This window comes from Ambystoma mexicanum, chromosome 3p, assembly GCF_040938575.1.
Source record: "Ambystoma mexicanum isolate Mex_15411 chromosome 3p, UKY_AmexF1_1, whole genome shotgun sequence".
NCBI lineage: Eukaryota > Metazoa > Chordata > Amphibia > Caudata > Ambystomatidae > Ambystoma > Ambystoma mexicanum.
Genome location: NC_090925.1, coordinates 1,009,330,597 through 1,009,343,599, shown reverse-complemented (window position 1 = coordinate 1,009,343,599; position 13,003 = coordinate 1,009,330,597). Strand labels below are relative to the sequence as shown.

The window sequence follows — 13,003 nt, the reverse complement described above, 5'->3', positions numbered from 1 at the left end:
AAATTGCAAAAACCCAGGAAACGGATGCCCAGGAATGGGGACCAGGGCAAGTCTGGCGGAATCATCAGCCCCGTTTACTTAACTACATCTACGGTACCATGAGAACAGGGAGATGTTCTGTAATGTAATGTTATGTTATTAAGATTTATACCACACACCACTGCCATTTGCATGGTCTAAAGGTGTAATACGCATGTACACTGTGCCTGTTACATCCGTAGTGGTCTTCCAGTGTGCATGTTTTTTCAAGTAGGTATGTATTGCGCCCATGTTATAGTGTTGTAACGCTCCTTCGTACAAATGCGCCAAATTTGGTCATATGGTATCTCAAAAATTAAGGTTTATTAGCAAAGTTAATGTTAGCCCTTCATGGTAACACGTGTTTCGGCAACACAATAGTGCCTTTTTCAAACCTGGGCTGTTAGGTAAGTGACCAATTAGACACAATACGTTCTACAATAACATCATTGTGAATGAGGGACGGCAGCCAGGAGTGAAACTTAAGTAAAACCTTTTTTCAGGATACCGGAATTCAAATGGAACAAAAAGTTCAAGAATGCTTCTTCTTTTTCTTGGAATATGGATGTGGCTTCTCGACATTGCAGCTAGTCCTCGTAAACCCACAGCGTCTCAGGCACAGCTCTCTCTCGCTCGAAGTCCTAGAAGAGAATGGCAAAGAGACACCCAGTCCATCATTTGTTTTTACCTTATATAGGGGTTGGGGTCCAGGTAGCCAATCAGCACGGACTTGGTTTGGTTCTCTATAAATATCCCCATAAGCCCCACCCCCTTTCTCTTGGTTTGAAGGAGGGTTGCCTGCCCGGCCCGCCAAGTCCGGGACCCCGCGAGGAACCCCCGTCTTGAAGAGGTCTGGTACCCTCAAGGTCTCTGGGACGCTTTCTGAAGGTGAGTGTTGGCGGTGACCTCGGAAGCGGGTCTCTGCCTTCCGCGTCACTGGGTACGGCCTCGACCGTGTTGTGAAAGGGACCTCGTGGGAAGCCGGCCTCCGCTTGTGAAGGCGTTCGGCTTGCCACGGTCCATGCTGCACTCGGAGCGGAACCCCACCCCGGTAATCCAGCGGTTGTCAGGGAAGGACGGCCCAACCGCCTCCGTTCCGGTTTTTCCGTTCGCTGGAACAAACTCTTCCCGCGTATCCTACACTCATGTAAGCAGTGTCAGCCGTAGTCCTTTCGTCCACGTCTCTCTTAATGCTGTCTTCTGGGGTCCCAAGACTGTTAATTATCTGGACTGTGCTCTCCCGACCTCGCAGCTTGGTCGGTTGGTACCCCCTCTCAGGTGGTCTTCCTCCGATCGGGTGCTCTCTCTCATGTGGTTCCTCCTCTCGCCTCTTCCCTTTCATGCCATCCATATCCCTCTGATCACAATAATAAACGATCAGTGTAAAGAAAATATCAATGAATATTGTATTTAGCATTATGTCAACATAAATATTGTTAATATCACAAATTTGTTGAAAGACAGATGACAAGGGATGGATGAAGGGGAGGATAAATGCGGTAAAAGATAAGTATAGAGAAAAAGAAAAAATAATGATACATGAGAAATAATATATTTAACTGCTCAACGTTTCAAATACTTTTTGCATGTCATATTTCTTTGCTGTTAATGTGTTATCAGACTTTTATCACAAATGGATGACTTGCATAATATCTCAACTAATTTTTTAGTTTTGTTCAGCACTATTTGTGCAGTTTACCACTTAAATTGCAAGTCAAAGTTATTATCTGCTTGACTATAAATTGTGTGTGTATGAAGGGCTAACATTAACTTTGCTAATAAACCTTAACTTTTGAGATACCATATGATCAAATTTGGCGCATTTGTACGAAGGAGAGTTCCAACACTATAACATTGCATTTTAGAGGTGGGGGTGTGTACCTCTATCTCTCCTGCCAAATGCGACACATCCATTAATATTACGAGTGTAACATTAAGGTCGCAGGATGTGAAAGTCGGTGGCAAACCACCGCCATTGTTTCTTGTGTTCATGTATTGCGCCCATGGGTTACCAGACATTTGGTCAGAAAAAAATGGTCGACAGGACAATTGGTCGAAACCATTTGGTCGAAAACCAAATGGTTGAATTTATTTTTTTATTATTTTGACTTTTTTTTGGGGGGGGGGTCCCCCCCAACTCCCTTTTTTTCTAAAAAAACCCTTTTTTCCCTAAACGAAAACCTAAAATATATATAAATTAAAAAAAAATTCTACCAAATTCCGTCGACCATTTGTCTTTCGACCAAATGTCCGGACACCGCGCCCATGCCTTGGTTTCCAGATATCTAAGTAATATTCTGAAATTAGGTGTTTCAATATTTCATCTCGACAGTCCTTTCTCCTCCACCATGACATGGTGTGTAATGTCAGACCGCCCTCCAGCATGTTTTTTCTATTCGCTCACGGAGAGCAAAGTCACAGAACCGGTGTCCACATAATGAATTTCCTGTATGCGTCAGTTGGGGTTTCTTACATTATGGTTCCCCTAAACTCGTTGAAAATATGTATATTGATCTAGATTTTCTACCAATGCCTTGCCCCTCTCATCAAGATGGTTTTTAATAAACTGATCCAAGGGCAGGATTAGCAAAGCTGCTAATCACATTTTGTGAGAACAACTGTTACAGTCGAGGTAACATGTATCATATTGTTCTCAAAATGTTAGGTGCTGGGAAACATGTTTTGTCAGCATTATCCTTTCCAGATATGAGTAACTGCCAGTGGTTTGAGGAGTGCCTCAAGGTTCCATTCTCGCTCCTGTGATCCTCAACTTGTAGAAGGAGCCTCAGGTACAAGTGCCCTGCAGCCACTGGCCCCACATTCAGCAGGACACTGCCGAAATCCAGCTATATCACAGTGTTCACATATACAACAAATCTACCATGCCTCAGAAGATACTGCCCTCATTGAAGCATGTTTGGCAAGTGCTTATCTGAAGCACAACCTGACAAGGATGACATTGATACACATAGCAAACAACTCAAAACAAGCCCGGATTCAAACCCAGCTTACTGTAAAGAACCTAGATAGCGTCACCCTTTAACTCTCCAGCAATGCTAAATTACTCAGGATTGATTATCAACAGTAATCCCACTTTGAAGACACCCATTGCTAAGAATTGCAGATAGTCTAGTACCAAATCTCCCCTCTACATGAAAAAACCTATTTGCCCAGCTTGGATTTTACTTTTTTCATTTTCCATGCTATGCATGATATGTGGAATTTGCACAGCACTGACATGTTCGCATTCACTAATTGCTGCATTGAGTAATTGATGCAAGTTGTTCTTGTCTAGGTAGAAATGTCTGTTCCATTTGTAGAGCAGCAGATGTACACATTTCTCATGGAGCCCACCCTCTCACCTCCATCATATTGGAAGAGCAGCAAGAAAGCAATGAGCATGACACCTGGTATCCTCCCAAAACTGCATTGAAGATATGAAAGACGTTATGCACTCAGACAACCGTACCGAATGTATCCTCGAACTGAAGTGGTAGAAGGCAGTCTGCAGACAACACTGAACATAGAAGAACTATAAGTAACGTCTGACAGGTGAAAAGTGACGTCATGAAGAGAAGAGAAGGACGATCTGAAACAATACATGAATACTCAAAGAATGAAGATGTGACTGAAGTGACAAAGTAAATGAACATGTGGATAAGAAATCATATACGTTGAGAAGATAAGTGAGAAGAGATGCAGTAGATGTATATGCGCAGAAACGCAAGGTAGATAAGAAATATAGAAGCTTGCTACACTAGAAAATATAAAACAGTTGAAGCAGCCATGTTGAGAAGATGGAAGTCGGTTTTCATATAATAGTAAGCTAAAAAACCCAAGTAGAGAGACCAAAGCTGCAGAGTTGACAGGCACTGAAAAATACAAATTTGTGCAAGAACAAAGAATATTTGTTTGGCTGAGGATCAAGGATGCAGCAGCAAGAAGCATCTGTAAGGTACAAAAGGTGTCAAAGAGGATAAGCCAGGTACCTAAAACATATTTCTCTTAGATTAGGCGAAGGAGTAAAATTTTGCGAGTGTCAAATATTGCACAACTAAAAATGAAAAAATCATATGCAAGACGTAGCAACCAAGTCTCCAGAGGCCAAGACGAGTAATAGCACAGATAATTATTGAATCAAATAGCACTAAATAATTGGACAGAATGGACACATCATGTTCTCCTCACACCTGGTGCAAGACCAGAAAACAAGGCCTATTCATAACACTCCAGACGAAGATAGCAATGTACCTTCACTCACTTAAATGTTCCAGAGAAGAGAACAGTCAACTACAAAGAGGCCTTGGCTTAGGGCCTAACTGATGAGAGATGGTAGGCTAATTGGCCAAGTGGGTTGTTGTTTGATGTTGTTCCCCACACCTGGATTTTATTTTGCTTACATGCTGCTAACGAGCCGAAATGTCCAAAGTAGGAAGAGAGTGCCAACCAATCAGGAAAGCCTATGTGCAGATGGTCTATACATATTTGCAGAAGCCAATTCGCTGCTGTTCCGACTATTATACGTAGTTATAGGTTGTTCGGGATGTGCCTACTTGATAAGGGACAGCAAATGGTGTTACTAACACCTAAATAAGCTATAGGTATATAGGTTCCCTTAACCTATCCTTCCGCCGGATAGGTTTTTACTATTTGCCACGTAGGATGACTTCATAGCTGACGTATATTGAAGTATAAAGCCTTTGTGTAACTGAAGTATATTCAGGGGTGTGTGAGCTGCAATTTGTTATGCATGCCAGATTTCCTTACTTTATTGAATTGATAATAAAATAGTAGTTTGCCATATTCTTTGAGTCTGTCGGGTTATTTAGGCCCGAAATTAGCTATTAAGGGTATCCCGTCAAGCACTTGATACGCTCCAGGTGCTACTGCACATATTAGATATGTATTTTAATCTGTTCAGCTTGTGCAGATGTTGTATTTCTGCATCTTCTGTGAATGGTGTCAAAGTAACAGAACATAACATATATACATGTGAGTGTAAATAATGATTTTGCATTACTAATTTAAAATGTACCGAATAAAATGTGTTGTGCTCATGTGGAACTGCAGAAGGCAGTTTAATTATTAGGATGCTTCTTAGCCACATGAAAGAAAATAATTTTACGGAGTGCGTGGAATGTTTCGGAGTGCGTGGAGTGTTTCGGGGTGCCTGGAGTGTTTCGGGGTGCGTGGAGTGTTTCGGAGTGCATAGAAGTGCGCAACATGCATGAATGGTTTGGAATACATGTAACGTTTGAAAGAGCATGTAAATCATCTTATCACATCAACATGCCTACGCTCCTCTTTACACCACCATTCAACTAGAAACCGCAGATACTATGACACCATTCGGTATAGCTGTTCTCATACCAACATTCTGCCTCATACTCCACATCACTCACTAATCACTGCTGGTTTCACGCCCCCCACCAGCAAGGCGTTCTCCTCAGGCCTAACACAGCCAGAACCGGTCTGGATAAAACCTGCCAGAACGAACACATACCCCTGATCTCTCAACCACCACACCTACCGCTATGAAGCAGCTATTACACGAATGCCACACCAGCTGCACACATATCCGGTGCTCACAAGCACCTTTGATTCTCTCTGCTCGCTCTACTGACTTGAACTTCGGTTCTCGAGGGCGTTCAACCTACCAGCACCTTCAGACCATACCAATGGTACATAAGGCGCTATATAAATGCAAAGTAACATAACATATATACATGTGAGTGTAAATAATGATTTTTCATTACCAATTTAAAATGTACCGAATAAAATGTGTTGTGCTCATGTGGAACTGCAGAAGGCAGTTTAATTATTAGGATGCTTCTTAGCCACATGAAAGAAAATAATTTTACAAACCATTACTAGAGATAAAAGTTCCACTTATGTATTTTGTTAATTTAGGTTATTTCCCCCAGTCTTCGTAGTATACAGATTCCCTGGTGTATGTACGAGCAGCTTGGATTTCAGAACTACCACCGAGGCTCTGGCCCTGCATAACGTGGCAGGCAGCCATGTCTTACTTGGTTTTCATAATTGCACTCAGCCTATACAGAAGGGCATACTACAATTGGCTGTTGTCGAAGGAAAAGTTCTAAGAGAATATGGCGATTTAACCCCCAAAATGATGAATTTACATTGGAGACCCAACAAGACGCAAATCATCTTCATATTATCTTCAAGACCTGCTGCATTACCTAGGAAGCAGGAATAGCCAAAGCACAATTTAGCAGAGACCTAAAATACTGCAGCTAGGTAAAAACCACATACCTTTTCCTATCCACCTCCACCTCACTTCGTACTTATGTACACAATCCCTATCCCTGTGTCTGATTGTGATAGATTTGCTTTTAATTCCCATTCCTATGCAGAAATCTGTTGCTTTCCCATTAGGTTTGGGCTGTATAAATCAAATAGAAATACAAGGACATCAGAAAGCAGCTGGTGTAATGGCAGCTAAAAGAATAAACGATATCAGATATGGACATTATTTCTGTGTATATTATTTCACTTATCTTCTTGTGCGAATAGCTGAGCCAATACTGAGTGAGGGTGCACTGTTCCATATGTGAATAATATCAATTATCAGAGTGTAGAGACCATAATGCAACATTCCACATCAAACCTGGGTAGTTCATACAAGTGAGGAATTGCACAAACCTATCGAAATAAATATGAACCTTCTCCAAGGCTGGGTTGGGCAGGGTTTGCATGTTGTGCAGTTTTATTTTTGCTGATTTACAAATGTTTCAATATCCTGTACTTTGGGGGGAATTTTTAAATATCGGGAATATGTCGCTGACACCTTTCTAGGTTCTGAGGATGGGAAAAAGGATAGTACACAAACACGTCAACCCTGCCGTACATCAGCACAGGAAACCTGCTACATCAATGTACAGCGAATACAGTTTTGTTATAAGAGAGTAAATATATCAGAAGACACAAAAAGGAATGTGTAGATCCTAAAATATTAATGCATCACTAATAAGGAACACAACACGACAGGAAGTAGGTTTTGCTGTAATGATGCACCCTCCTTACCTTTTGGGGGCTGCAGTTTGTGTCCTGTGCTCTCGCACCACCCCGCAGGATGAATGTTCGGGGAGTCAGCGTTTACCCAAAAGTCGTGACATTCAGAATAGCCATCAAAGTGAAGGCGCATCCTGTAACCGCAGACCTGCGAGCATGGCGGGAGGTGGGCATGGAAGAGGGTGTGCATGAAAGGTCGAGGGGAGGGAAGAATGGAGCAGGTCGAGGGAAAGGAAAAAGCAGGAGGAAGAGGAAAAAGAGGGAAAGATCAAAGAAATACAAAGGAAAGGCAAGAAAGGTATAGTGAGCATAAATAGAGGAATGCAAAAATGGCAGAAAAGGGGAAGAAGAGACAGAAAAGCAAAAAGGCTTAAAGAAAAGTAAAGGAGAAAGAAGCAGGAAAGAACTGGGTCCCCTAATCCAGAACTCCAGAACTGTCCCTCCCCTTCTCCGACTCCAAAATACAGGATTCCAATACGTTTTTGTTTGTCTGCTTTATCAACAAAACACAGTTTTCAGGTTGTGTCATTTTCCATCTTTTAAAATCGCCTAGCAAAAGAAACAAATAACACTGCATAGATAACTTTAAACAGCCTTCCTGTCTTTGGCCTTTTTCCTTGCAGTCAGTTGGTGGAGTGCAGTGGCAATTTTACAGATTCTATTGCACGTTGCAGGTTTTCAAACCCTTAGGAGCATCCTAATAGAACCAGGGTGTGTTACATTTGAATCCCAACTCCAAGAGAAAGAGTATTAACTAACACCGAGATCAATGTATGTTCAACTATGTAAATTGGACTATGGTGAAGAAGGAAAATAAGGTGTTTGATCGCCCTCAGAGTGATAACAATCCCTTACAGTACCCAACAGTGTTGAACTGGTGCACGGGTGTGGGAAGCGCTAAGAGTTATGGTTTTGATCAGGGACAGGTTTAATATGCAATGATTGAGTGAGTGAGAAGGACCATTTATGTAGCACATACCGTGTAACCGAATCACCCCTTGACACTGATCATCACTGCTGAGAGGAATCTGACAAAGCGGAAAAAAGAGGGCACCAAGGGATTCAGAACTCAACTCCATTAAGGATGGCCCTGAACTCAAGTTAAGGAGTTTAACTGTATGGGCCCCAAAAGAGAGAAGCTGTGCTCACATCTGGTGATACATCGTGATTTGGGAACATGAAGCAAATATTGGCTTGTTGGCCGACCTTACAGAGCAGGTAGGAATGTAAAGATGAATAAGAGCTCATAGCTAATGGGGAGCTGATCCCAAAATACATCCGAGTATTAAACAACAGACTTCAAACAAGGTGCAATGTTCTATGTCAAGCCAATGAATAGACTTTCAGCTTACTGAAACATGGTTTTGTTTGTTTATTCTACCCATGAACAAGCATGGCATCTGTATTCTGAACCATTTGTTGATGGATGAACGTGAAAAAATGGCCCACTACCACCTCAAGCCATTGTGGAGAAAGGGGACAATCTGTTAGAGACGCTTCAATTGGAAAAAACAGTACTTTTTGACCAATAAGCTACAGGGGTTGAGGGGCATCAGATTTTTTATAAGGACATTGACATCCCATAGAGGGTCAGATGAAATAGAGACATTGGGCAGGTTGTATGGCAGTTGCAAAGAGGTTATAAGTGATATGAAAATGGAAGGGGCCCAAGAACTAAGATTTCCGTTTTAGGGCTCATTCAACAGAAGCCAGTGAGATCTCATCAATGACTGAATGGCTGACAAGAAGTCACTTAGTTGGGAAAGCAGATTGCCAGCATTGGCCAATTTAAGAAAAAGCTGGGTATCATAAACATGAAATCCGATGTTGGATTATTGAATGGTATAAAATAGAGTCCTTTATGTACATGTAATTCCGACGCTTCAGATCCTATGCAGTTCAGTTATTGAAAATCAGATCAGTACCTATTTCTTAATAAGGCAAAATGAATAATCCAGCAGCATACAGGATGAATATCCGAAGAGATAGCTCTGCTAAACCTTATGAAAAATTGATCCTACATTACCAGACCATATGGAAAGATGAAGAAAGCATCTTGACTTGATCTAGTACAGTCAAAGTATTTATGGTTAAAAGGGGCATACTATTTATATGTTTTATTGACGTTCATTTGACTTCATCGCTAGGAACAATGCTGTTGAGTGCCCTTTCAGTCTTGGGCATCCCTGGGTCTTCAGCTGGAAATAGTCAAAAGCTGAATTTAGATAGCAATGTGTAGTGATTTAGGTTTCCCTGTTGTCTTTACAGAATGAGTAGAATGCTGAGTGAGTGACATGGAATCTTGCTGGCGAGAATGTTGTTGTATGGTTGAGAGTTCTGAGTGAGTCAGTTGGTGAGATGTAGTCCACCTGGGAGGATGCCGGTGCATGGTTGCCTGGAGCTCTGATGGACTTGACATAGGAAACATAAAAGATGTGCTGGAAACTCATTAAAGGAACAACTGGAACATCAAGAGATGTCAGTCATCATTGGGAACCCAGAGCCTTACATTGGCGACGAGAATGATGGCTCTGCTGGGATGGCACATGAAGTTGGGCTGGTTAAACTCAGAGGGCCAAGAGACTGGCAGAGCAACAGTGGCAGGGCTTAGGGCCCAATTGACTATCCTGGAGGGGTTTGGTAACCCAAGGCTGCGACATGAAGGGCTGGAAGCCCATGGCAGTAGCAATTGGAGAGGCTTGGAGCCTGAGCTGCGCCTTGAAATTGAGGAATCTGGAAGTCATGTTAGGCAGCTAAGGAGCTTGGAGCGCAGGGCAGCAGCATTGGGAGAGGCTTGGAGCCTGAGCTGCGCCTAGCAGAAACTAGGAGACCACTACTCTCTGGCAGAGGGGCTAGGTGCCCAGTTTTTGGACTGTTTTCCTATGAGGCCTAATAATGACATTGGTGGAATTGGGAGCTCATTTTCACCTGGAGGGGCTGGGAGCCCATGGTACAGTGCTTGGAGGGGTTTGGAGCTGTTGTTGTTTGATTTAGGAAGTTCTCAAGTTCTCAAGTCCTACAGAGGACTTGTGCAAATTTGGTGTCAATGAGAGCCGAGAGCATGTGCAAGGGAGTGTTTGGCACAAAGGAGGAGACTTTGTTATGGAAAAATGTCAGGCACTGCCACCGTATTGGCGTCTAAACCTGAGAAGTGTTCCAGCATTTGGGGCAAGTTTTTTGTTTTTTTGCCCACTAGAAGTGTGGGGCACTCAGAAATGTACGAGATTTGGTTCAAAAGAACCATTAGGCACTGAGGGCTCCCCGAGCTGGAGAAGGTGGGGGCGAGTGTGTGATGCTGGAAATGCATCGGAGGGACAGGGCCTCCGTATCCTTGTCCTTTACTGCTTTTTATCGTGTGTTCTGTCGTGTTTTCCGCGCAGGAGTTCATGTGGGACTCCTGGCAGTGCAGCTCTCTTTCTTTTGGTTTGGTGAACGGACCCGTGGGATACCCTTATGGCACCCATGGGTGGGGGTACAACCCTGTGCCCCTAGTGTATGTTTTTGGGCACCTGTGGGTGGCCCACAGAGCAGGGTATGGGCTGGTGGAAGCTCCATGCTGAACTTGACAGGTGCGTGGAGTATCCTCCATTTTGGGATACCCCGGCCCTGAAATTGGGATCAGTTGATCCCTGATGGAAAACAAGATGGCCCTGGTGGCCTCTTGCTTTCTATTACCCATTACCTTGTTTTCCCAAAGTCCTGGGAAGCCCTGACTCTGTCCCTTCCCCCTGACTGGCTGTTGGATGGAAGTGCCATATATGGTGTTGTTGTGAAGGCCCAGTCAGACTAGCTGGAGCCTTCCCGGTGATGTATGTTGTGGGTACCTCCTGTGGGTGGGACCTGGGTGAATAGAGTGTGTGACGAATATGCATTCTGTGTTGTGGGTGTCTAGTATCTGGTGGTTGACACAATGACTGAGACAACCCTGCCTGAAACCGGTATGAATGCAGCTTGGAGTGTTGAATGGCTCGGTACTTGTCCCAATACACATAACTTGTTGTGAGTGTCTGGAGAGAAGTGAATGGCCTGAATACCTGATTGGCTGGCTGCCTGCATGAATGCCCGTAGTCATGATTGGATGCTTGAGTGTGACCCAGCGGAATGAATGGAAGATCAACAGTATATCTGGGGACCTCTCACTGCTAGGAATCGTGTTCAGAAGCATAAGTCCACTACGACGAGTAACTGGATTAACTGATGCTTGACCTTGAAGCCCTGCTGGACGAGAAGAATTGCTGTTGCTCTCCTTCACAATCTGAAAGCTGCTGTGCCTCCAAGGAGTGACCCACGGAGGACCTGGTAAGGCGCCCTCTTCCTGAGCTACGAGGGACCATCGTGCACAGCTGATCTTTGCCAACACTCCCTGGTAGACAGACCTTCGACAGGCTGCCGACCTGATACGGGGACTGCTGTGGAACTCCAAGGAGAAGCACTCTGACTGTTGTCCGCCACTGTCGACGACCGCCGTCGCCGACCAGAGCCGTCGTGCTCCCGTTTGCCTAAGAACTTCATTGATCATCGGACTCTCTCGTCTGCATCGTCATCCGCTCGTCTCCCGCTGGAGAAGGCTCGACCGTCGACGCGCTGAGGAGCATCCACCGGTGGGTTTCCCGCCACCTACACACAACAGAGACGCCGACGACTTAACGCCCTTGCTGGGCCACAGTTCTTCATCATCTCTTTGCGGTCCAGAACTATTGTCACCAAGGTGCCCCGCACGCTTCTTCCTTGCAGGATGCCAACGCTCTGTCGTCGACGAGCACCGCTAGGAACGAAGCTGCCACTTCCCTGCTATAGTTCACCCTGTTCACTGTCGGACGTTCGACGACCCGTGACTCCTGCCTTAAAGGGAGGGCACTCAAGAAGGGCCGTCGATTCCCCGACACCGAACGCCAAGTTCCCCGACACCTCTCGACGATCCGTGGCTCCCGCCTGAAAGGGAGGCACTCAAAAAGGATCGGTCGACGCATCGTCGGAGAACTCTACTCCACCAGGTACATTGGGGGGGGGGTGAAACCTTAATAGAAAGAAGTAAGACTATCGGACAATACATGGACTGGGCTTGTGCTATATATCCTTATTTACAGGTTGCCCAGGTGGGGGGATCTCCACACAGAACTGACCTAGTGGTAGGGGTCAGCATTCTGCCTGTTGTTTCAACCATCTTACGTTCCTGCCTATCTCTATTGCTGGTTTACTCGTTATTGATCTGTGTGACATTTTAACCGTACAGTTGATGCACTTTAATGAGATTTGATAACATTAGTGGTACCACTCTAGACGTGTATATATTTATCATTATTGACTTCCAAGTACAAAGTGCGTTATTGTGATCGTGTACATACCCTTGAATATTAATTATATAAAGACTGTGTTTTCGGTAATACAGTGCGTGGACATTCCTTTGTGGGGGTTCGGGGACTACACTGCACGTAAGAACCAGCCTGCATCACCTCCTGAGAAGCTAGGCCTTGATTGCTCGTCCATTGCTACCTTATAGAGAATCTTGGCTGGGGCCCGCTGTGCCTCCCCTCTACCATATAGAGAGCGGAAGTACAGACACCCCCCACCGGTCTTTACACTGGTGGCAACGGTGGGATGCTTATGGTTTTAAGACTCAGTGTATAACCGTGCCACTTACAAAATGTCCGCACTTTATTCGATTAAGGTTTGGGTGTGTACAAAATAACTGCATTACAAGCAATGGAGTCTATTGCAAATGGTAAATTGACTCGGATGAGCTTAGAGGCTCTCCAGGGTTCTTGTGAAGCCAGGGAGTTAAACTTTGTGGATAAGTCTAGGGCTGAGCTGATAGCTGCCCTGGTGGACTACCAGACTGATGGTGAAACTCTTGATGAGGGGGGGAATGCGACCAATGAGGACTCTGCCCCTGGGGTTTCTACTGAATCTGTTTCTGGGAATGCCGCCATTCCTGCTGCCTCTGTTCCGA

The 13,003-nt window shown here is 44.4% G+C and overlaps 1 protein-coding gene across 2 annotated transcripts in view; it reads right to left on the bottom strand.

The window, feature by feature from the left end:
- Positions 1-13,003, bottom strand: part of L3MBTL1 (L3MBTL histone methyl-lysine binding protein 1) — a 1,278,801-nt gene that overhangs the window by 744,747 nt on the left and 521,051 nt on the right. For both annotated transcript variants that reach the window (XM_069652331.1, XM_069652332.1), the window contains exon 10: positions 7,066-7,201. In XM_069652331.1, the coding sequence (XP_069508432.1) occupies positions 7,066-7,201 (136 nt within the window). The remainder of the gene's footprint in view (positions 1-7,065; positions 7,202-13,003) is intronic.